The 24,550-nt window shown below is 57.8% G+C and overlaps 1 protein-coding gene and 1 non-coding gene across 3 annotated transcripts; both read right to left on the bottom strand.

Annotated features, from left to right (window-relative positions):
* Positions 1–128: 128 nt before the first annotated feature.
* On the bottom strand, positions 129–18,433 carry TRPM2 (transient receptor potential cation channel subfamily M member 2). Of its 2 annotated transcripts, none has more exons than XM_064435699.1 (33): positions 18,225–18,433; positions 16,623–16,889; positions 16,200–16,285; positions 15,558–15,726; positions 14,929–15,109; positions 14,375–14,541; positions 13,441–13,621; positions 12,776–12,837; positions 12,395–12,595; positions 11,948–12,050; positions 11,618–11,739; positions 10,329–10,673; positions 9,836–9,973; positions 9,165–9,294; positions 8,672–8,817; positions 8,427–8,539; positions 8,089–8,302; positions 7,381–7,499; positions 6,941–7,073; positions 6,633–6,804; positions 6,192–6,375; positions 5,833–6,011; positions 5,555–5,687; positions 5,349–5,436; positions 4,734–4,821; positions 4,301–4,452; positions 3,764–3,840; positions 3,574–3,675; positions 3,273–3,359; positions 3,022–3,127; positions 2,217–2,318; positions 1,633–1,749; positions 129–1,395 (listed from the first exon to the last, which is right to left on the bottom strand). In XM_064435699.1, the coding sequence occupies exons 2-33, from the start codon at positions 16,815–16,817 to the stop codon at positions 1,270–1,272; spliced, it is 4,518 nt and encodes a 1,505-aa protein (XP_064291769.1). In that variant the 5' UTR covers positions 16,818–16,889; positions 18,225–18,433; the 3' UTR covers positions 129–1,269. The 2 variants fall into 2 exon arrangements, with proteins under 2 accessions (XP_064291769.1, XP_064291768.1); XM_064435698.1 differs by having other exon boundaries at positions 8,089–8,305; positions 18,225–18,432.
* On the bottom strand, positions 2,275–2,360 carry LOC135279090 (Z6 small nucleolar RNA). The gene has a single exon (XR_010346443.1). It is a non-coding gene; the product is annotated as a Z6 small nucleolar RNA (small nucleolar RNA).
* Positions 18,434–24,550: the final 6,117 nt, after the last annotated feature.

Raw genomic sequence — 24,550 nt, 5'->3', positions numbered from 1 at the left:
TGAGGCTGTGCCAAAGTGAGTTTGTACAGGAGGATTGGGGTGGAATTGGGCTTATCCTGGAGGTGTGCTCCAAGCATGGCCCCCAGGAACAGCCCCTGGTTAAACAGCTGTGAGACACCAGCAGCCTGCAGTGTTTAATAATGGTTTATTGAGCTGGGTTGAATGCATTGCCAGGCTGAGCCCCCTCCCCTCGCCAAACCCCGTGCATCACTGGTGAGACTGCAGTTGTGCCATGGTGGCCACCAGCGTGGGACGAGCAGCCTTGGCTGGCCGGTGTCTGATCCACTGCGAGGAGGGGGGGAACCAGAATCCTTTCCTGAGCAGTCCCAAGCACAACATGCCACCGTGGGGCTCTTCTGGATGATGAAAAAATTTATCCACTGTGCCTTGTTGTCCCCATGGCAGGCAACAGAAAACATGAGTGAAAGACCCCTTAAAAGCAGGGATGCCTGGGGCTGACACACAGATGTCCCTCTCCTGTCCCTACCTGCCCAAGGAACACCAGAGCACGGATCCCCTGTGTCCCAGCAAGCTGCCACTTCCATCCCTGTGCACAAGGGGTGGGGACAGGCAGGTGACGTTTGGCTGGGGCCTTGGCTCGGAGAGAGGAGGGGAGTTTAGCTACAAGCCAGTGCTAGCATACACAAGCAGGACCACAGACAGTGGGGGCATGGCAGGTGGGCCTGGGCAGGGCTGTGAAACCATAGGTATATAAGCCAAGAGCTGCTCACACCTTCAGAAGTGCTGGGTCACAGCTCAGGACCATGTTGTTGGGTCTGAGGCAACCAGAGGTATGGGTACAGCCACCACTGGAGCCACTCCAGGCCTTCTCCAGAGCAATCCTTCGGGAGCTGTGGCAGGGGGGCTGCCAGGGCTCAGAGCAGGAGCAGGGAGCAGTGATGGATACTCTGGTGGAGCCCCCCGTGCCCACCCCAAATCCCAGAGCAGGTTGGAGTAGACAGAAGGACCATCTCACAGGAAAAGCCCTGTGGCTCTGTGTGGCCCAAGCTCTGGGCTAGTGCTGTGGGCTGATGTGGAAGCACCAAGACACAAGCTGGGGCTGAACTTGGTGGCTCAGGTGACTGCCCAGGCAGCCCGTGCCCTCAGGGAGGGGACACTTTTCCTCCCAGAGACCTGCAACATACATTCACAGAGGCACCCAGAGTACCTCAACCCCAGCAGCTCCCGTGTTCTCCCAGGGCAGCTGGGGTGGAGCTGCAGGCCCCAGCCAGAGCCTGCTCTGGGGCAGCAGGAGCTGAGCACGAGGCCTCAGTAGTAGGCACCGAGGAGGGTTGAGACCTTGTGCAGGAGCTGCTTGTGGTTGGCGTGCAGGGGGATCCTCTTGTCCAGCACCTGCCAGCGGATGCACAGCTCCGGGTCGCAGCCCTGGAGGAACTGCAAGGGGACAGATGTCACACGTGTGCTGCCAGCCACGCTCGGCAGCACCTCCAGCCCCAACCTCCTGCTTTTCCTTTTGGGGCACACATTGAGGTGCCACCCCACATTCATCCCCTGTTCTTCCCCTGCTGCACGCAGCCAGAGTCCTGTGGAGGTGTGGCTCTGGAGACCTGGCTGCTGTGCCCAGGGAGCTGCAAGCTGAGGCAGGGAGCCCTGGGGGTGGCAGCCCCTCACCGAATTCAGCCGCTTCATCTCCACGTCGTTCTGGGTGTCGAAGTGCACGCTGATGGCCACCGTCTCCACCCAGGCGTTGTCCGTGTTGCGTGGGTCGTCCAGGTACCCCTTGTGCACCTGTGCGTGCAGATGCCACGTGAGCAGAGCCCTCATCGCCTCTCTGAGGGCACCCTGGGGGTGGGTTGGGCATCACCCTGTGGGTTTTCTGCCCTGCTGGAGGCCAGAGCCCTGCTCTGCTGCAGCTGGAGCCATGGGGAGCCCCTGCTGCAGGCACAGACTCTGCTGTGGGCAGCCCTCCCTTGGATCTCTGGGCTGCTTCCTGACTCCCAGACATGGATTATGGCACATCCTCACCTCCCCTGCCCCTTGCTGTCTGGTGGGAGCAGTGGTGATGCACCCTGCCTCTGTGCCCTGGGCCACCCACGTGGCCCTGTGACACCACGATGCCCACATGTCCCCACACCACGGCGGTGTCCCCCATGTCCCTGTCATGACATGACACCTGTGTGTCATCCGGGGTGATGCCCACATGCCCCCGAGCCCTCCTGTGACCCGACAGCACAGGGACAGCCGCGTGCCCCCACCTCAGTGCCTTGTTTCAGCAGGTTCTGGAACTGGGGCCAGAACTCCCGGCGCAGGATCCACTTGAGCTTCAGGGGCAGCATCTCTCCTGGCTCCAGTGAGCCCTGTGTCAAGGCAGATGTCAGCCCTGGGGCCTGCCATCAGCACACTCCAGCCTCCCTCCCTGCCACCAGCTTGGCCATTGGGCAGTTGCCTGCCACCACTGCAGGAGGTACCACAAGGTCTGCTGGTGCCTCCCATCCTCCCTCTCCTGCACAAAGTCCTCAGCTCTGCCCAAGCAGAGTTTGCCTGATCCAACATCTGCCAAAGGATGCTTTGGCAATGGCTTAACAGGCTCACATGAAGGACGTGAGGATTGGAGCCATGGAGGGAAGAGGGAGAGGCTGGAGAGTGTAAGGAGCTCGCCAGCAGCTGCTCTGCACAGGGGCAGAGGCACCTCCTCAGCCAGGCTGCAGCACACACCTGTGATTCCCCCTTTTCTGTGGGATGCCTTCCCTTCCCTTCCCTTCCCTTCCCTTCCCTTCCCTTCCCTTCCCTTCCCTTCCCTTCCCTTCCCTTCCCTTCCCTTCCCTTCCCTTCCCTTCCCTTCCCTTCCCTTCCCTTCCCTTCCCTTCCCTTCCCTTCCCTTCCCTTCCCTTCCCTTCCCTTCCCTTCCCTTCCCTTCCCTTCCCTTCCCTTCCCTTCCCTTCCCTTCCCTTCCCTTCCCTTCCCTTCCCTTCCCTTCCCTTCCCTTCCCTTCCCTTCCCTTCCCTTCCCTTCCCTTCCCTTCCCTTCCCTTCCCTTCCCTTCGTTCCTGCCAGCCCTTACCCCAGGCAGAGCCCAGACATCAGACAGGGGATATTGGGCCACCAGGACTTCCAGCATCTTCTTCAGGCTCTTCCTTATGATGGACCCATCCAGGTTCCTCCTCCAGCTGTGGGAGAGGTCCCCGTGATGCCACAGCTGGCCGTGGCTCCCCCCTGCCCAGCAGCAGTCATGCTGGCAGTGTGGGGTTTGGCAGCTCTCTGAGGTGACCCCACAGCCCCTTTGCAGCCCCGAGCTGGAGCAGGAACACTCACCGGGTCACCACGGGGTGCAGGGCATGGTTGGGCCCAAAGCAGTGCAGCCTCCCACGGCCTCGCAGCCCCGTCCTGCCCATGGGGTTCCTGCCGGGGAGAGAGTGAGGACTCCCTCTGTGCACCCCCAGCACCCTTCCCTACCACTGCATCCCACATCCTTGGGGTGTTTTTTGGGTTGTGTTATCCCTGCCCCACCATTAGCCGTGGGACAGTGGGAGTGGGATGGATGTGCCCAGGCAGCCCTGGCCTCTCCGTGTCCCCTGCCGTTCCTGGCAGGCAGGTGCTGGGCAGTGGCACTCACAGTGGCAGCCCGTCCTGCACGGCGTAGAGCCCGTGGAAGCTCTGCCGGTCGATCAGCCCGTCCATGGTGTTGTAGTTGATCTTCAGCAGAGACTCCAAGGAGCTGCAGGGTGGGAGGCAGCCCGGCAGGGAGGGCTGGCTGTGCCACCCAGGGAAGGGGGGAGGGCTGGGAGCCGTGGGGGGACACTCACAGGCTGAAGGGGTCCTGCACAGCCATGTCCTTGTGGTCGGCCGAGTAGGCAGGGGGGTCGTAGAGTGGGAAATCCACCTGCACAACACAGGGCTGTGTCAGCCCCCAGCTTGTGCCTCTGCTCTCACAGCAGGCAGGGGCTGGGACCCCAGGGACACCGAATGGCCCAGTCTCTCCTCTGCCCAGCTCGTGGCATCACGCTGCAGATGATGCTGCAGGCTCTGCTGGAGGGCTCACACCCCCATGGAGGCCAGTGCCTGCCCCTGAGCCAGCCGTGCTTCAGGAAATGCAAAGGTGGGTGGTTGTACCCCTGTGTCCAACCAAGCATCCCCAGGCATTCCTAGCCCTGCAGGTCCTAGCAGGAATGGATCCTAGCCCTTTGCTTTGGGGTCACTCAAGCAGTGACTCCAGGAAGGGTGCCAGGGTTGGGAAGAACAACAGCTCTCAAATGGGATGATGGGCTCCTCTTCCCACCAGTGCCAGGATGTGCCTCAAGCCTTCTCCTCCCAGCCCCAGCGTGCAGAGTCACAGCTCCTACCTCCCAGGGCACCTTCTCGTCGGGCACAGGGAAGCGGAGAGTGTGAGACCCTGGGTACAGGAGGTGTCGGGCCAGCACGTGGTACGGGGGCTGGCTCTCCTCGGCTCTCCCCTCCAGGCCAATCTCCTTGGTCTCCAAGGCTTTGGAGGAGCCTGTGAGGCAGACACACACAGCAGGGTCCCACAAAGCAGGGCACCAAGTCCAGCACTGTGCACTGGGGCCCTGCTGAGGGGGCTGGCTGGGTCTCTCCATGGGGATGCTGATGTCCCCTGGGGCCGTGGACCCCAGCTTCCCTTCTGGCAGGTCCTGGTTTAAACCCCGGGGAGGGTGGGAATGGACTCAGGAGGGGCTGGATGACCTCATGGAGACACCAAACCTCCCAGCACCAAAGGAACCTGTGCCTTGCTGCTGGGGAGGAGCCAGCTCTGCTTACCCACGGCTGGCACGTCCTCGCCTGAGCTGAAGCCATTGCCCCGCAGTGCCTGCATCATCCACCTCAGGGCCTGGGCACTCTGGTGCACCTGCAGGGCACAGCACAGGGTCACCCCCGGCCCCACTGCTCCCTGAGGGCCACGGGGTCCAGCCCTGGCAGGAGGCACCGCTGCCCTTGGCATCCTGCTGGCAGCAGGATCCTGGCTCTGTCCTGGTGTCTGCCTTGGAAAACCTTCTCCAGGGGAATATTTTTACAAAGCAGGTGGAAAGGGAGATGGAAACAGGATATGCCAAGGCTGGGCTGACTCCCTGGGCACCCCAGTGCCCCAGAGGGAGGGGACAGAGAGTCTCTGTCCCCAGGAGGTCTGGAGGGCCCTCCCAGGCCAAGGAGAAGAGCTGGGCCAGCTCTAACTGTTTGGGTGACCATCCCACCACTTCCCACCTGCATCCTGTTTACTTTGGAGCCAAACAGAACTTTTCCTATACACCTTTAACCCTCAGATGTTAATGGCAAGGAACTCAAACTGTCTCAAAGGGATTCTAAGTTCTAGTTCAATTGACTCAGACCATGGTATAATTTCACCTTTCTTGGGCACCTGTCCTGGTTTTGCCTCACCTGGTCCTCCAGAGAGCCCAATCTTTGCTCCACTACCCCCGTCCTCTTCACCCGGTCCAAGTCCAGCAGCTCTGCCAGCGCATCAACCCTGGAGAGACAGTGCAGGTTGGAACACCCTCAGCAGCCACCCCTGCGCTGATCCCAACCCTTCCATGCCCAGGACACCGAGGGACAGAAGGGACTTCCTCTCCAGGGAGCAGCCGTACCTCTGTGCAATGTCCCGGATCATCTGCTCCGTGTTCTGCTTCTCCTGGCTCTGCTGGTGCTGCAGGTAGCTCTCCTTCAGGTACATCTCCCACGAGAGAAGGGCGGCCTCTTCGTTCTTCTCCAGCTTCTCCTCTGCCGAAGGAAGAGGACGGCGGCGCTGCCACATCCCTGCCTGTCCCAAACCCCAGGAGCACAGCCCCTGTGCCCAGCCTCGTGCCCGGGGCGTGGCACGGTGCCCTGGGGAGGGGAGGAGGGCAGGAGGGACGCCGGTCCTCACTGAGCTGGTGGCGCGTGGCCGGGCGGCGGAGCAGGCCCCGCCGCAGCAGCAGCTGCAGGTGGCTGAGCAGGATGAGGGGCGGCGGCGCGGGCGGGCGCCCGTGGTACTCCTCGATCAGGTCGTGCCGCTGGAACTTCCAGATCTGGTCCGTGTGCTCCTGCACCTGCTGGAAGGTGTAGCTGGGGCAGAGCCCAGGTGTCAGCCGTGCCGTGGGGATGAGGGGGCACTTCGTGGCTGAACGGTGTCCCAGCTCTGCCCAGCTCCCTCGTCAGCCCCGAGCTGCAGCTACTTCTACCACATCTACAACCCCCAAGTGGGATCCCACTACTTCCACCACACCTAGAGCCACCCAGACTCACTTGAACATGGCAATGAGGAGGTTGAGGAGGAGGATGTTGGTGAAGAGCAGGTAGAGGCACAGCAAGATGACCGTCAGCCACTCGGGGAAGATGGGTGTCTTGCTGTCCGCGTTTGTCTCCGGGCACTTGGGCTTGTAGGGGTCAGTCCCGTTGGGGCTGCACTGGTCGATGTTGAAGTTGACCCCTGTGGGAGAGCACAGAGTGACTCCGTGGTGGCCAGACCTTGGGTGTCTTGGGGAGCACGTTCTGCTCTCAGACAGCAGCCAGCACCAGGGAGCTTAGCAGCAGGCAGGGGTTTGACCTCCATCTGCGCCATCCCAGGTGCTCTGCTCGCTGCCAGCTCTGCAGGACCTCCATGGGCCAACCAGCATGAGTTTGGTACATCAGCTTGGCCACGGCCACCCTGCTCGTGCCATGGCTGTCACAGCCAGTGTCCCGTACCGTCGATGTAGGAGGGAATCTGCCCGAAGATGGTCAGGTAGGAGTGGTAGACCACGCCACGGAAAAGCCACTCCACGCGCTCCTCGTTGTGGATCAGGATAGCCTGCTTGGCCACCCCAAAGGACACCACCCACACTGCCAGCAGGAAGAGAAAGAAGAAGACATCCTTCATCTGCAAAGAGAGAGCGGAAGGATGGCTGTGTCCTGGAGCAAGCTCCTCTCCAGGATGGGATGACATGGGTGGCATATCCAGCTGCTGCAGCAGGATAGTCCAGCCTCACCCCAGCAGGACAGAGGGGAGCTCTCACCATGCGCTTCACAATGATGATCTTGGGCCCCAGTGTTTTACTGACTGTGAAAATGTGCATCAGGCGCAGGCAGAAAATTATAAAAGCCAGGGACAGTATGATGCGCCCAGGATATAACGTTGATGGGATCAGCCTGGACATGGAAGAGAGGAAAGGGAACACCTCAGTGGCACCATAGAACCATATAGAATAATTTAGGTTGGAATTACTGGGAGGGAGGTGAGGCCCTGGCACAGGGTGCCCAGAGAAGCTGTGGCTGCCCCTGGATCCCTGGAAGTGTCCAAGGCCAGGTTGGACAGGGCTTGGAGCAGCCTGGGATAGCGGAAAGTTTCCCTGCCCAAGGCAGGGGTGGGACTGGATGGGCTTTAAGGTCCCTTCCAACCCAAACCAGTCTGAGATTCCATGATTCTGTGAAAATACTGTTGAGCTCTGCAGCTCACCTGCAAGTCAGCCCTGCGATGAAGACGAGGATGGCGCAGATATCCAGCTTATTCCAGAAGTCCTTGATGTACAGGGAAGCCATTTTCACAACCCCGAGTCCGTCTGGATCATACAACAGCTGTTGGGAAGAGAAAAGGGGCTGGGTGTAAGATATTCATGTGCCCCATAGAGTGGGGAGACCACACAGATCATCTGGCCATCACTGGACACCCTTGGTAACCTGGGCCTATGTGGTTTTCTCTAGGGGCATGGGAGGAGTACAGGGACATCTGGGAAGGAGCATGGGGACACCAGGGGCATTGGGGCTCTTCAGGCTGGAGGAGAAAGGCACTGAGATGTTGAAGCAAAAGCTGGAAAATCTCAAATGTCAAGAAAACCTGGAAATCCTGCTGGGAATTCACCCAAAGGAAGAGCTCCCTCCATCTCCTGACATTCCCAAAACAGACACCAGACACTTCCTGGGAAAAGCCCACCAGCCCTACAGCATTTTCTTCTGCAAATGTACAGGGCCAAGCCAGATGCAGCCAAGGAGAATCCCTGCCCTCAGCGATGGGGGATCTGGTGGTTCCACGTGCCCGGACCTCTCGGAATAGGGGCTGACACGAGAAGCAGCATGGGACCATGAGCTGCGTGGCACCTCCCAGGAGCTCCCAGAGGGGTGTGTCCCCTCCTGTGCCACCTCCCCGCTCAGCCCTGCCTGCCCACACCTGGCGGGTCTCCTCGCACACCAGGGAGAAGAGCCAGAAGTAGATGAGGTATTCCCGCCAGGACGGCCGCGGCTGGAAGTCAACCATCAGCACGTAGGCGAAGAGCAAGAGGAAGGTGAAGTAAGAGAGGGTGTTCATGAGGAAGATGACAATGGGAGCTGTGAAGAAGGCTCGGAGGCGCGCCAGGCAGCCCGTGGGCTGCAGCCTCTTCTCCCTGCTGGGAGCAGGGATGGACGTGGGCTGGGCTGCCCTGGGAATGCCAGGGCAGCTGCCCCAGCCAGCCGCAGGGGGAGGCAGGAGGAAACCCCTGCCTCAGTGCCAGGGTGTGCCAGAAGTACCTGAAGGTGATGAGGTTGGTGTAGAGCAGGGGGAAGAACAGCATGCACGTAACCACCCGCCAAAGGCCGTTGTCTACAGACAGCTTCCCCCACCAGACCTTGGTTAGGAAAGCCTGTGAAGAGGGAGAAAGAGGAGTGCTGGCTACAGAGGCCGAAGGGCAGAGTGCCCCAGCCTCCCACGAAGAGCTCTGGATCTTGGGGACACTTGGGTACATTCTCTCCAAGGACCACTGCTGGGAACCCACCTGGACACCCCCGTGGGACACAAAATTCATGTTCTTGGCCTCCAAGGCCAGCTGCAGACAGGTTGTCTTCCCCCAGGCTTCAGAGACACGGGTGAGAAGCTTCTGGGCTCTCTCCTCATCCTTGCGGTAGCAGTCTGTGAACACACCTGGAAGGGCCAGTAGCAGGGAAACAAGGCTGAGCTCTGGGGCCAGACACCCACAAAGTCACCTTTCCAAGCAGGATCAGGACAGTGCACCACACACTGGTACTCCCTGTACTCCCACCAGCGTGTGGGCATGGCCTTTGGAACATAATCCCCAACTATGAGGATGGGACCCTCATTTCTCACCCCCCAGACATGTCCTGGGTAAAGCTCACCAGCCCTGCGGGGTGCAGGAGCAGCTCAGGGGGCACAGGAGCAGCTCTGGGGGCACAGGAGCAGCTCAGGGGGCACAGGAGCAGCTCAGGGGGGCAGAAGCAGCTCTGGGGGGGCACAGGAGCCCTCCTGCTCACCGATTGCCTTATGCTCGTACTCCTCGGCCAGGGCCAGCATGTCATCGGTGGTGTCCGTGTCCTCCTCCTCCTTGGCCAGCTCCTTCAGGATTTTGCTGCAGGCCAGTGCAGCTGCCATGCAGTCCTGGCTCTGGCACAGAAGAGGACAAGGAAAGCATGGACTGTCAAGTCCCAGAAGCCTTGACAAGCCCTCCCCAGCTCCCACAGGAAGGAAGGAGGGTGGCCCAAAGAGATCAGTGCTCAGGATGGACAGCTTGCAATGCCTGTGGATAGCCCACTCCCATATTGGGAATATGGGAACAACCCTGCCCTTGGCTGATGGGACAGAGTGACTCCTTGGCATGTTCACTGTGCCAGCAGCCACGCTGCCTCTTGTTCTGGAATGCTGTTTATGAGTGGAAGCCTTCTCCACCCCAGCTGCCGTGCCCCTGAGGGCTCTGTCAGCCTGACTAGCCCACTTCTGGCCCAGCACATCCCCTCTGCCTTTTCTGGCCAGGAAGGGAGGGATCTGGCCTCATGGCGTGGCTGGGGATGGACATTAAGTGCCCTGACTAGCTGGCTCCTGTTTGCCTGGGGTCAGGCTCAGGACAGCTCTGCCACTATCCCAAATCCCAGCAGGTTCCAGGGGCTGTGAGGTTTGGCTCCATATGAGCCTCTCTGGGCTGTGATACCTGGGCCCAGATGATTTCTGCCAGCTCCCTGCGGTTCTGGACCACGGCCCAGATGAGCAGGTCCCGGACGGGGTCCATGGTGAAGGTGACTCGGCCAGGAGAGCGCTTGTAGAGGGACCGAAGGCTCGAGCCCTGCACCTGCAAGTGTGCAATGCTCACCACAAACCCACTCAAACACCCGGTGCTGCCTCCACCCCACAGAAAGGACTTTGCCCAGCTAGAGGGGTGGCCTAGACTGGACTCATGCTGGGATTTTCCCTTTTTCTAGGGCTGGGATCAGGCTGTGCACCCACCCCAGCGGGTCCTGCCCACCAGCACCGCAGCACTACAGCTGTAGGGAGCTGCACCTGGAATGCAGGGCAGACAACTAAAAGGCACTTTCAGTAAGATTTTTGAGCAGCCAAGAGGCCAGAAACCCAGCTGCCCCCTCCAGGAGAGCCCCCCGAGGCAGTGCCCCCTCCCTGCTGCCCGTGGGGAATGTGGAGGCACCTACGTTCAGCTTGATGTGCGGGACGGGGATGGAGAGCCGGGGCCGCTCCGCCTGCTTGGGCTTGGGGTACAGCGGCTGCGAGGAGCAGCCCAGCAGCTCCCGCAGCACCTGCGAGACGTGGTGCAGCTGCAGCCTGGGCGCCTTGGAGGTGTGCTCCCTCTCCTCCAGCAGCACCTTCTGCAGCTTGCTGTGGAACAGGCAGGACGGCGCCAGGTTGTCGTAGAGGTAAACCAGGGTGTCCCAGGTGACAAAGTCCTTGAGGCGCACTCCCTGCTCCAGGAACAGCTTCACAAACTCCGGCTTGTTGGAAATCAGGGCAGCTGCCATCACGGGGTGGAGATCTGAGGGCTGGCAGGCCAGAGGCAGAGGTCAGGTCTCAGAGCAGCACCCTACCATTCTCCTCACTTGGGCAGAGATTTTGTCCCTGAGCACATGAGGAGTCTTTGGATGTGAAAGAGCACGTGGCATGCACTAAAACTTGTGGGACATTCCCAGGGGGTTAGAAGAGGGCACTTTTCTCTGGCAGTGGAGCCTTCTGCCCCATTGGCTGCTGGGCAGAGGGATGGGTAGGGTAGAGAGCACCTATCCCAAGTTCAGGAATATCACAGAATCACGGGACAGTTTGGGTTGGAAGCTCATCTTCTTTCAATCCCCTGCCAGGGGCAGGGACACCTTGCAGGTGTCCAGGTTGCCAGCTTGACCTTCAACATCTCCAGGGATGGGGAATATATCCCCAGATGTTTCACTTTTGGGTTCCTAGCTCCCACCTGCCCTTCCCAGTCTCATCAAAGGTGTGTGAGCTGGGGGAACCCAAACTGTTGACTGCAATAGGAGAATCCCTTCCAAGTTCCACAGCCCCATCAGGAAGGACAGACAACCCTGCTCAGCCTTGGCTTCTAAACAGCAGGACCAGGCAGGGATGGCAGAGCTGGCCCCTGCCCCACTCTGTCCTAAGGTATGAGCAGAGAAGCACCAGGCTGGGTGAGGTGAGTTTAGAGACAAATTGACAATTATTTGAACAGTGACCACAGGGTAGAGCTGTCAAGAGGTATTTTAGGTTCCAGGTGGGTCTTTAAAAACACTGTTTTTGAACAAAATAGGAATTGTCTTTGTGCATGCTTAGCTCTGCTTTGGGCATTTGAGGGCATTTTTGAAGAACAGCCCCAGTTAATGCACTGGGAGTCCAGGGTCCAGGAGAAATCCCTTTCAAACTCTCCCTGGGCACAGCCAAGGTGAAAAGTGCCTGGCAAGCTGTGAGCCTGACCAGACAAGCAGCACAGGCATGGCCCTACCTTCCAGTCGTGGTCATCTGTGAAGATCTCACTTCGGGCAATGTCCACCCTGTTCCAGGCCACGGCCAGCTTCAGCTGGTGGTCCCAGTTCTCACGGCCAAAGTGGTCCTGGTTTCGGGATGCTGCATGCAAAGTGCACGTGTTAGAGCAGAGGTCACCCAGTGAGAAGACACCACCTGGGAGCCTCCTTGGATGCGTGGCCCTTTGGATAATCATCTCTCCCCAGTAACAAGGTTTGGGGACTTTTTAGGTGAGCTCATAAGTCAAGCAGCAGTAGGAGGTGCCTCAACCCCCATCCTGTTCCCCTTGCCCCATCCTCCCACCCCTCACCTTTGAAGAGGGCCTGGAGGATGGCCACATCCACGTCCTGCTGGCCATATTTGCCCTCTCTGAAGATGGTCAGGAGCTGCCGGCTCCTCACAATGTCTTGGATCTGCAAGGAGAGCCAAGGGCAGGCAGTGGGGAGCAGGATCTCCTCCCTGCTTCTTCCCGCAGGCCCTGCATGGTGCTGGGCAATTCCTCACTGCCCTCCGCTGCCTGCAGAGCCCCTGTGCTCTGTCCTCCACCACGGGCTGGTCACAAACACTCCCTCTCTGCCCCAAGGGAGCAGGCAGTGCAGGAGCAGAGCCTGAGCCCTTGGGGTGCCCACCAGGACAGTGACAAGGGTGGCTGGGGGGCAGATGAGGCTTAAACTTCCCACGGGGACCCTTGTTGCTCATAGGACCCCTGGCACCTCTTTGCTCTCCCAAAGCTCAGAGGAGCCTGCAAGGCGCTCACCTTCTTGGTCCACTCCACCAGCTTGCCCTCAGTGAAGAGCTCGTAGGTGTCCTGGAAGAGCACACTGAGTTTCCTCTGGATCAGGGCGATGGTTATCTTGGCCACGGGCAGGTTGGCCACCTGTGCGATGACGTCGGCCACGCGCCCCGACCCTTCCACAATCACACAGGGGGTCCCGTTGGTGATGGCATTGTAGATGGTCTGCAGCAGAGCGGGGAGGTAGGTCAGGATCCCAGCCAGACACCTGCAGGGCCTCTCTGAGCCTGGACCCTCTGCTGCTCCCAGCGCTCCCGTCCGTGTGGCACCACAGGGTGCACCACTCCGGGAAGGAGCTGTCCCTCCTTTGCCCCCTGCCTCAGCTTGCCACAAGCAGTTCCTTACATCAAGAGTCCCAGGGCCTCCTTCCAGCACCACACACACGATGGGGATCTTGATGGCAACACCTGCAGGGAAGCAAAATCCAGGGTCACCTTCCCACAGGGCCGGTATGGTCTCCTCTGGATGGTGGAGTGTGAAAGGCGAGGTGGGAGCAGTGTCCCTGACATGTCAGGCTTCAGGGGAGGGGAGGAAAACCATGCCCTGTGGTTGTCTGGCATGGCAGGTCAGGCATGTGGTGGGATTTTTGGGGGTGTGCAAGGACATGGGTTGGACTAGAGGATCCTTATGGGTCTGTTCCAGCTCAGGAGATTCTGGGGTTCTGTGAGAACATGTGTGCTTGTGTTTTGGCAGGAGATCATCTGCACAGTGAGAAGATGGTGCCTGGAAGCTCCCTTGGGACCTGGCTCTTTGGCAGAAATTACTTTCTTGGACCAGCTCAGCATCCCAAGGTCTGCGGACTCCTTTAGTGATCCCATAAGTCTGGCAGAGAAAGGTTCTTTGATCTGTGTCATGGAGGAACCAGGTTCCACACTTATCATGGCAATCCTCTCAGCCCCTGTGCCTGGATCCTCTGGGGAAGCCACAGCCCCTTGCTGGAGCCCAGGAAGGACACCATTCCAGGGGGATGGCCCATCCCTGCCTCAGGCCAAGCTGTGTGTTGCCGTTACCTCCTTTCACCTTGGTCTGCTCTGAAATGAACTTCTCCAGCCTGGTCCTCAGGGGGATTTCCACGCCGTACCTCCCGTGGGTGCCGTCATCCACCAGGATGAAGTGGGAGTGGTTGCTGTCCAGGCAGGACAGGCTGCCCTGGTTCTCCTCATCCAGCACGTACTCAGCAGGAAAGCCCCCCTGTAAGGTGCAGGAGGAGACACTCTGGGAGAAGCCTGGCAGAGGAGCAGCAGACAGCCAAGGCAACCAGCACGTGGGGACAGGAATGGGTCAGCCAAACTGTCCCTGTGCCCCCACAGCGCTCACGTCAGCCTTGCCCCATGCTCCACTGGCCCTCACACCCACAAGAGGCCACCCAGGAGAAGCACAGAACCACTGGGTAGGGTGGAGTGGCTTCTCAGCAAATGCCAGCCTGGGACCATCCCTGGAAGAGCTCAAGGCCAGGCTGGATGGCTCCTGGAGCAGCCTGGTCTAATGATTTGCCTAGGAATTTCCTGGACAATGATTTGCCCAGGAATTTCTCAGCTACAAAGAGGTAAAGGATAGTTTAGATTAATTACTACTACTCAGTGTAGTGATAAATTCAATTTTTCAAGTATAGTTAGAAACAAAACACTTAGCAATTAGATTTATAGCAACCAGCTTTAACAAGACTACCAAGTGAGTAACCTGTGCTCAATAATTTATTAAATGCTACCTTCTCTATATTCACTTACAAAAAACAGAAGCTGCACAAAAAGGTCAACAGAAATAGTCTTGAGTGTTTTAACCTTGAACACTGCAATGTCTAAATGACATTGAATGAAGCGTTCCCTGGCCATGGCAGAGGGTGGAACAAGGTGAGCCATAAGGTCCCTTCCAACCCAAGCCATTCTAAAGTTCTGTGCCCATCACTTGTGGGGCAGCTGGGTTTTCCTGGGCTGCCTGGCTCACCATGGGGCAGACGAGGCTCTCCCGGTTGTACACGGTCCCCCAGGTGGCAATGCCAATGGTGACAATGTCGCCCTCCTTGTGGCTGCAGCTCAGGATGAAGTCTCGCACTGCCTCTCCCACCTGTTTCATCACACCAGCGTGGGACCCCCCTGTGATGATCCAGGCTCCTGGGGGTCACAGAGGGGCATGGCAAGGGAGAGGCTCTGCCCACAGTGATCTCCCAGCCTCCCCCCTGTGGCTGTGGGTCCCTGGGGTGCTCCATCCCCCAGAAGATGTCTCTTCCCTGCCCTGGGGAATGCCTTCTTCAGCACCTTTCTGAGTCCAGCTCCTTTTGAGCCTCTATGCAGTGACTGGGCAGGAGCAGCCCATCCCTGGTGATCGTGGTCCAGGTCTGCTAAAGGAGCTCAGCATCACCAGAACAGCCCAGCTTACTGAACCTGGCATGGCCAGGTGCAACCACAGGGAGACCCTCTGCATCCAGATGACCTTTAAAAGTCCCTTTCAACCCAAACTATTCTATGATTCTGCAAATTTATTATTCTGTGGTCTCTTACCTGTGGTCTGGGCCACCTTGACTAGCCCTTGCCGGAAGATGTTCTTCAGCCGTGGCTTCATGACGAAGTTTTTGGCTCCCCCAGTGACTGAGATGAGCAGGTTGGGGGGGTCGAGGCCCCAGTGCTGTGTCATGAGGTGGAAGATGACCCGTGGGGGGGTATCCGAGGAGACACGCACGTACTGCAGGAAAAGGGACCACGCACACATTTTGGGTATCAACAACGGGGTCAGGGTAACGGGACACCTCCAGCACAATTCCTCCTGTCCCACCCCAAGGCTTCCCAGCACCATTCCACAGCAGAGTCCTGCTGCTGCTGCCCCAGGTCTTTGTCCAGGACCCTATTCCCCTTCGCTTTCCTGAGAACAAACATTCCCCAGACAAATCTAAGGGCAAGGACAGGGAACAGCCATTCCTTGAATCACAAATCTAGTGGTTTCAGAAAGGGTTTAAGGCTGAGAAGAGGGGTCCTGTCTCAACCCCTCCACCGCCTGAGTCACTGTTGCCTTTGGGGCAATTCCACCCTTTCCCAATGTCCTCTCATCCAGGAGGGAAATGCTCCTGTGCCATCTGCCATGGAAGCCCAAACCCTGGCTCCCCACACACCCACGGGTGGGACAAGCAGATCACCTTCCCTGTCTTCTGCCCCAGCCCTGTGAAGCGGATATCACCGAAGGCATCCGTTGGCATTTCCTGGATGTGCCTGCTGGGGTCCCACTCCTTCCCCAGGAAGATGGGAGGTTTGGCAGCATCGTCCAGGTGCTGTTCCCTGAGATAGCCACACTCACAAACGATCCTCCTGAAAAACACACCGACAGCTGCAGGGAGAGCAGCTGAAACCCCACAGGCAAAGCCCAGCCTGGGCAGGAGGTGCTGTTCTCCTTAGGAACAACACGGGCCCCACATCTCCCTCCCAGCTCTCCTCCAGCTCAGAACTTGTGCAGAAACAAGGGCAATGTTTGGGGGGAAATTAAGGGAAAAAATCCAAATGCTTCCACTGGTTGAGATTCAGGACAGAAATATTTAAGATGGAGATGACTGCCTGCAAAAGCATTGGAAATGTTTTTCCCTGGGACACGAAGAAAAACACGAAATGTTTTTCCCTGGGACACAGAATCTCAGCCATGACTCACCACATGCTGAAGAACCAGTTAAAAAGAGGGCTTGGAATCCCTGTGACAGAAAGCTGGGATTTTCTGGTGCTGTAGCTGTATCACCAACCCTCACTTCTGCTCTCCTGAAGGGGAGGGAAGGAGGGAGTGTCTCACTTACCCAGAATCTGATGTCTGGGAGCTTTCCACAAAATAGGTGCATTCCTTCTTCCGGATGTTTTCAGGAATCCAGGAGATGAGATTTTCCTGGTGGAGCAAGAAAAGCAGCAAGGGGTGAGGGTTTCTGGAAAGGACCAGAAGTTATTCCAGGGCCCAGACACCATGGAGATGGGAGCACATGTGGGTGCTTCTTGGGGTGTGAAGGATGAAACTCCACGGCTGTCTGCAAGGACAAATCCAGAGGCACTCCAAGGAGAAGGGATATGAGTGCTGCCATGTGCCCCAGATGTCTGGAGGTTTTCTGTCTGTCCCTAAAACTAACCTGATGAATTATTAATGCTCTTGTTAGTTAATGTTAGCCACTCATTAACACTTCTTTTTGTGCGTGCCCAACCTCCCCTCTTGCAGCACCTCCTGAACTTGCCTTTTCATTGCTGCCCGCGGGGAAATGCGCCTTCCTCCTGCTCTTTGAGACACTGCTGCTGCTCTGCTGCAGGTTGGGCACCACCTCGAAGTCGCTCATCTTCTTGGGGTGAGTGGCAGGGTCATCTCCTCTCTCGGGGCACACCTTGTTCAGCTCGGAGGGGAGCACCTTGGCGCAGCGGCCGCGCGCCGACATGGCTCCTGTGCCTCGTGCTTCTCAGCCTCCTTTCTCCTGTTCCTAGGCTGGGAGCTCCCACACATCCCCATCCTGAGGGCAGTGGGAGAGAATCAGAGAATCCCAGAATGGTTTGGATTGGGAGGGGCCTTAAAGTTCATCTCCTTCCACCCCCTGCCAAGGGCAGGGACACCTTCCCCTGGAGCAGGTTTCTCCAAGCCCTGTCCAGCCTGGCCTTCAAAATAAAAAAGGATGCCCATGAGCTAAGAGCACTGAGGTGCCCCATCCATCATTGCCAGGGTGGAGATTGGCCCACCTGCCATCCCCTCACCACAGTCCTGACACAGGGTGTCACCACGTGTGTGACAGCCTCAGCATGCACCACGCTTCCCCAGGGAAGCCATCGATGCCCACAAAGTGCCCCACCACTGCCAGCCTGCCAGCTCTCCTCACCTGCTCTCCACTGCAGGCAGCTGGGATATTTCTGGCAGCAGGGAGAGCAGAAACTAGGTCTCATGTGTGAGCAGCCTGAGCATGGCCCTGCATGGAAAATCTGGGAATATGGACATGCTGGCTGCAGAGACCTGGTGCTGGAGTCCTGTGTCTCCTGCAGAGGTGCCCTGAGAGCCCCAAGATGCACAAGGGCTTGCTGTAAAACTCCTGATCCCCCCTGAACACTCACAGCCCCCTTTGCTGAGATGGGAGAGCTGCTGGAGCAAAGGTGGAAATGCTCCTGGGGTCTCTGGGTGTCCTCCCAGGAGAGCTGGGATTAGGTAATGGAGGAAGCCCAGACTCAGGTGATGCTCTGGTCAAGCTGTGGGCTCTGTGTTCAAGGAGGATTTTTTCTGCTTTCTTCAAGCCAAATCCTGCATTTCACCCAAGGGTGGGGAGTCCTTGTGGGGACAAGGAGTGCTGATGCTAAATCATGGAGTAGCAAGGAAAAGCTATTTTATCAGCCTCCCTCCTGGGATCCCCCACAGCCCCACTGACCTTGGGAGGCAGATTTTGGCAGGCTGGATTTCTGCATCAGCACAACCCCCAGCAGATCTGATTTTTGGAGAAGGAGCAGTTGAAATAAGGTCAAATGCACTCCTAATCCTTGTTCGTGGCCCCACAAAGCAGGCATGCTCGTGGGGGCTTGGGGCATGGCCACAAGCATAATATAATATGCAGGAAACATAAACCTATACAGGAAGGGTCCTCCAGCACCTGGAATACCTGTTCATCCTCCAGCACCTGGAATTCCTGTCGTTAAGGGCTCGGGCAAAAGGACAGAGCCTCTCCCGCGGCACACGCTGCCTGCCTCCCCCTTTGGGGGGTCGGGTGCCCCTCGGTCGCAGCAGGACAGAGGGCAAGGCTGAAAGCTGCCGTGATCCTTCATTCCCACCCCTGATCCTCCATTCCCACCCCCGATCCCTGTGCCCGTACCTTCCGTGCCGCATCCTCCGGCCGCATCCCCGGCTCCGCCGCGGCTCAGCGCCGTGTCCCTGCGCTCCTCCGGCTCATTTTGCCACCGGAGGCACCGGCGAGGAGCGGAGAGCGGGGCAGAGCTGCCTGCAGAGAGGAGGAGGCGGCAGCCGGCTGGCAGCTTCCCAGCAAATCAGGCTGCGGGAGCGAGCCGTGCCCGGAGCTGCAGCGCCCAGGCGGGTCCCGGTTCGCCGGAGAGGCTGAGTCACCCTGGCAGTGCCCCAGCCCGAACCCCTCGGGCACATGTCAGGATGGGGTCACTGCGGGGGTCAGAAGTGCCTCTGACCGAGTTAAGGTGCGAATGTCACTGGCAGTGACAATGCTATGGGGTTTATTTCTATGGGAGAGAGAGAGGGAAAGAAAGAAATAGGAAATGGGGGGACAGAAAGAGTGTAACGGAGAGAACAAGGAAAATATCAGCACTCCGTGGATCTCAGTGATGTTCTGTTGATCCTCCCCAGCTGGTCTTCTTGGTGATGAAGGTCCCCCCAAAAAGCATAGAATTCAATGGTTTAATATATGCTCAGGCCAGGCAGGAAAATCCAGGTACTTCCCTGGGGGAAGGGGGGGGAGTTTGGCATTTCTCACAGCAGATTTTGGGTTTGTTGCATCCTGTGCAGTCCTGTGGTGCAAGGCTTCAGGAATGACTCTGGGGGGCCTCTGATGGATTAATGGATTAATTAACCCCAGCTGCCTCTCACATTAATGTCCTGTGGATGTGGCATTCCCGGGGCTGGGGGTTCCACAGCCAGTCTCTGTAAGGGAGGATGGGTTCACTGCCCCTGAGCAGAGGTTACAACACACCAAAACTTCCTCCCCCTCTCACCTGGGTTTGGGGGGAAATCTGTGCAAATCTGCTCCCAGCAAATGGGTCTGTGGGCTACAGCCTCCCCCACCCCGAAGAAAGCCAGAGATGATCCTTAGCACAGCTGCTGGGGTTGGCTCACACTCTTTTCCTTGTTTACTTGGTTGTTTCAGGGGATTGAGGAATGGGTTTTGTAGGCACAGAGTGTGTGGTGATTGGGGTGCGGCTGAGCCTCATCCCCAGCGGGCACAGCTGTGAGCAGCACTGACAGCAATGAGCCAGGGAGTGCCCAGGGGCACTGAGCAACCACCAAAGGGAGCAGTGGGCACACAGGGGCAGGGCATCAGCATGATGAAAAGCCTGGGATAAAGAAGCAGAAGGGCAGAACTTGCAGCCTTCTGAAGTGGTGAGGTGTTACTGCGCATGGGTTGAAGCTTTCTGAAATTGTATGGTGATATTCTGTGTATTGTGGCCATCTCAACTGTGGCATGTGCTGCAACAGGGTTTTCCCTTTATCTAATCTCAGCAGTTTGACTTTCAGTCCAAAGTCCCAGTCAGGCATCTTCAGGGAGGTTTCTTTGCTTGTAGCTTCTTTATACAGTTTTTGGTATAATGAGAAAAAAACTATATCAATGCTTGAGGCATGAACTGTTTCATTCTCTGACAGCTGATATGATGAGCAGGGGCTGCCTGGGGGGATGGATGGTTCCAGAAAGGAGCAGCAGCCTGGTGGTGCTGATGGAGGCCCAGGTGTGTGACAGGCTTGGCAAATGTGATGAAAAATCCCTTCTCTAACTGTCAAGCTTACTTTATAGTACAAAAGTATATTAACTTTATGTGTATCTATATACTATATATATATATAAATGAAACACTGTGATATAAAGAAGCAGTTGAGTTTTATTGAAGACTTTGGTATTGTTCGTGCTGAAGTAAAATAAACAGCCCAGCCCTGGAGAGGATTTTGCTTTTGGGGGCTTAGAGCAGTCCCTGAGAGATAAAGAATGGCTTTATCCCTGGGATGACCAAGGTACCACAGCATCCCAGGCTCTGAGACCCTCCCAGCCTGGTGTCACAGCTCAGTCACTGCAGCCAGAGGGACTCAAGGACACCTGGATCCGTGGACGAGCAGAAACAGAGTGGCTTTGCCAAGTTTTACTGTGATTTGAGGTCTGTTAGTGTGGGTGTCAGTGCTCAGTCAATTTGTGCTGTACCCGAGCATGTGATGGACATAAGAACCTCATAAAAAACCCCACCTGGGTGCCCTGATTTGGCTGGGACATCTCACACCAATAATAAATATTTACATTTGTAATTCTATGCTTTGCATCCCAACCTGGCACCTTGGCTGGCATGGGCCACATGTGAATTTTTGTTGAGGAACCTCATGTCTCACCACAGGCAACAAAAGCATTTTGGGTGGTGCTTGCCTCCTCCTGTGATGCTCTGTGCCCTGAATGAACCGGCTTCTCTGGTGCATTTGCAGCCACTTAACTTGCATGTGCCACAGCACTCGGTTAACAAACCCAGCATCCGTCTTCCCTGGGAAATGTGCTCAGCAGCAAAGCCAGGCCAGGCCAGCAGCCAAGGCAGAGGATGCTGCAGCACTGATTTGGCTGCTGTGGCCAAAAAACCCTGGGGAGCCTGGGCAACTGCAGCTGTGAGCGAGCTGAGGGTCCTGCACTGCCCAGTCATCCCTGGCTCTTGCTGGAGAGGAGAGCTGTGTCCAGAGCAGGAAACAGATGTGAAGGGTCTGGAGCACAAGCCTTACAAGGAATGGTTGAGGGAGCTGGGAAGGGGCTCAGCTGGGAGAAATGGAGGCTCGGGGGGGACCTTCTTGCTGTCCACAACTTCAGACAGGAGGGGGCAGCCAGGGGGGTTTGGGCTCTGCTCCCAGGAACAGGGACAGGACAAGAGGAAGAGGCCTCAAGCTGTACAAGGGGAGGTTGAAGCTGGATATTAAGGAAAAATTCCTCGTTGAAAGGCTTGTCAAGCATTTGAATGGGCTGCTCAGGGCAGTGGTGGAGTCATCATCCCTGAAAGTGTTCAAAAAAATGTGTGGATGTGGCACTTGAGGATATGGTTTAGTGGAAGTGCTGGGCTGATGGTTGGACTCAATGGTCTTAGAGGGCTTTTCCCACCTTGATGATTCCTGGATTCTATGATTTTCTGATGGTAAAACATTGTGGGGCAGTGCTGGGAGACAGGTGGGAAGAGAAACGTTGCTGGATCTCAAACACAGCCATGTCCTTCAGGTTTGGGGTGAAGCTCTTTGGCTCCGGGTGTTGGGAAGAAGCACTAAACCACCAAGCTGGGCTCAGGTACTGGGAAGAGGCACTAAACCACCAAGCAGGGTGAAAATGAAGCCACAGTGGCGTGCTCACCTCCCTCAGCTCACTTTGCAGCCCAAGGAGGTGAGTTCCACTGGTTTCCCTGAACGAGAGCAAGCAGCTGAGCCACTTCTGTGGGAGAACAGATGCTGCTAATAAGACAGTAAATAAACCCATGTGCAAGGCTTTATAGTTGGGTTGTAATTACCTCTGCAGTGCCAAAGGAGCCGACGCCAGGGCTGCACATTAATGACACATTAATGGCACTGCTCATCCGCTCTGGGCTGGCTGGCTCCCCAGGGACCAGCGCTTTTATTTCATTTTTGCACATGCCAAAACCACCATGGTCCGGTGGGACTCGCCTGGAGCCAGCACTGGGGTGGTTCCCACTGCTCCTCCTAAAAGCCCTGCTAAAAACCAGCAAGGCTGAGAGCACTTCCCAGCAAGTTAACATCCATTTGCAGAAGTGGGAGCACGGAGGAGTGGCTGTGCTCCAGGGGCTGTGCCTGCACACGCATCCCTGCCCCAGGTCACATTCAGCCATAGGGATGGTGGGGATCCAGGATGCTTTTTCCTGCCAAAGCACAGCAAACCTCAGCCAGTGCTGCAGAGGTGGGATCAGCCTCTCACTCCAAGCCTCTCTCCAGTGTGACCCCTCTCCCAGAAGCCATCGTGGTGCTGCCTTGGCACTGCTGGGGGTGCCACAGGCTGTCCTGTGATCCCAAGGAGGAACCTCACTGCAGAGCATGGACCATGCCCATCTCCTCAGGGGGGAAGCCGTTCCAATGCCCTGGCAGGGGAGGACACGTGCCTGGTCTGCCAGGGGGAGGTGATCCCTCCTGCCTCTTTCCTCCATGCCCCAAAAGCATCATTTGGATCCCTGTCTCTGAGCAGCTCCCATGAAGGATGCCTCCTTCAGCCAGCCTGGGCCCTCCAACAGGAGGGTGCTGCTGAGGGGAGGTGCTGGGAAGCACCAAAGAGCCACCTCCTGCTTGCCAGGGTTTTCCCACCTACACTTCCAGATTTCCATTGTCTCCAGGGCAGAAGGCACCGTGAGGCAGTGGCTGCCCTGAGAAGCCTCACCCCATGCTTGGCTGCCCTGGCTGGGGCAGACACAGCCCCCAGCACTCTTGACACCAATGTTTGAGGGCTATTCCTGGGAAACAGGGTCTGCCAAGGCAGCAGGGAGCTGTGGGCAGAAGCTCAGTCCCAATGCCAGGAGTTCTGCAGCCACCTGGTCATGGAAGGGGATGGAGCAGGGTGACAACGAGGACCTGGCACCCTTTGGGATGCACAGCCACCACACAGCTCCTGGTGATGCCCCAGCTGGGGAAGGGCTCTGGGCTTCTTCAGAGACACCCTGAACAGGTCTGTCCCAGCTGTCCCTTCTCCCTCGGGCAGTGCCCTTCAGCTGGTGGCTGTGCCAGGGCTGCCTCCTCCCACTGTTGTGAGCCAAGGAAAGGAGGGTCTGCCCCAATCTCCATCTCAGTCTCTGTCCTCACCCTGGCCCTCAGGAAGAGCAGACACTCCTCCCCTTAGGAATCTGCTGAGAGATCCATGGGGCTCTCCCCTTCCTCGTCTCTTTCTGGGCTGCATCCCCCCAAGAATAATCAACCAGGAATGGCCCCTCTCTTCCATTTTCAACATCCACATTATTCCTTCTCCACCAGTTCTTCAGCCTTATCCCACCCTGTGCCCAAGTTCCCACTGCCGTATCCTTCCCTCTCCCCCAGCTCCCACTGCCCCAGTCCTGCACTAATGAGCAAAGGAGCAGAAGAAACCAGACGAGGCCCTTCTCAGCATCCTGGTTTTCATTTCAGAGGGGCTATGGAGGATCCACATCAAATGGGGTCAAGGGGAGGAGGTGCACGTGGTCCCGAGGCCAGCTCTTCTCCCCGCTCCCTCGGTGGCCACGATGAACCTTCCTGCCCCGGCCCGTGCAGCCCGGCTCCTCCAACACCCTCGGGACTCGCTGCAGGAGCCCAGGGGGCCCTGTCCCCATCGGAGAGTGTGCAGCGCCGGGTGCCTCCAGGAGCTGCCTACTCCTGCTGCTGCTGCCGCTGCCGCTGCTGCTGCCGCTGCTGCTCCTGCAGCTGCTGCCGCTGCTGCCGCTGCTGCTCCTGCAGCTGCTGCTGCTGCTCCTGCAGCTGCTGCTGCCGCTGGCGCCACCGCGCCACGAAGGGATGGAGGCGGCGGCGGGGGCGACGCGGGGCCACCGGGGCTGGGTTGTCCTGGCCCTCCAGCACGCGGATGCTGCCGATGGGCCCTTGGCAGGTGGGGCAGGTGGCGGCGGCGTCGGTGGCAGCCTGGGGCTGGATGCAGGCGTGGCAGAACACGTGCCCGCAGGGCTCCACGGCAGCAGCGGGGTTGTGCAGGAAATCCACACAGATGCGGCAGACGCGCACGGCTCGTGGCGCTGATGGCTCCTGTCCCACCTCGGCCATTGCTGCTCCTGGGCTTGGCTGCTCTCAGCGCTTGGCTTGGCTCCCACTTGTGGCACTCGGAGGCTCCTCAGTCACTGCTGTCACTCGGAGGCTCCTCAGTCACTGCTGTCACTGGGAAGCTCCCTGGCTGCTCTGGGTCACAGCCCGAGTGCTCTAGCACTGCCCAGCGCTGGTGGTTGTAGTTACCCACGGCAGGAGAGTGATCCTGACTCCAGTGACATCACAGGGTTCTTTCTGAGGGACACACCCAGGAGCTCCCCCACCCACAGAGATTCTGTGGCACAAAACCCACCTGGCAGTGGGTTCCAGTGTTTGCCCAGATCCCTTCCAGGCACTCCCTGCTGGGGTGGGGCTGTGCCACTGTTACACTCCCAGAGTGATGGGGCTGGCAGGGATCTCCAGAGGTCATCTGGTCCAAGTCCCTGCTGAAGAGTCTCTGCTGTAGGCCAGCAGTGATCAAAATGCCTCCCTCATTTTTGAGGGACTCAGTGACAGATCTCACAAAGGTCAAAGGCTGATCCAGATTCCAGAGTTGGAAATTGAGAATTGGAGAATGAGTCCCACAGTTAGCACTTTCTCTTGCTTGTTGGCTCACGGTTGTCCTCCAAATTCTTGTGATATTCTGCACTGAAGTCCGGCCCTGACCTCCCACACTGCAGCAATTCCCTCAAACTGCTGGACAAACTCCCAGAGCAAGGTGTAGGTGCT

Source organism: Passer domesticus, chromosome 11 (assembly GCF_036417665.1).
Source record: "Passer domesticus isolate bPasDom1 chromosome 11, bPasDom1.hap1, whole genome shotgun sequence".
NCBI lineage: Eukaryota > Metazoa > Chordata > Aves > Passeriformes > Passeridae > Passer > Passer domesticus.
Note: the sequence above shows the minus strand (reverse complement) of the source record. Positions and strands in the feature narration are given on the sequence as shown.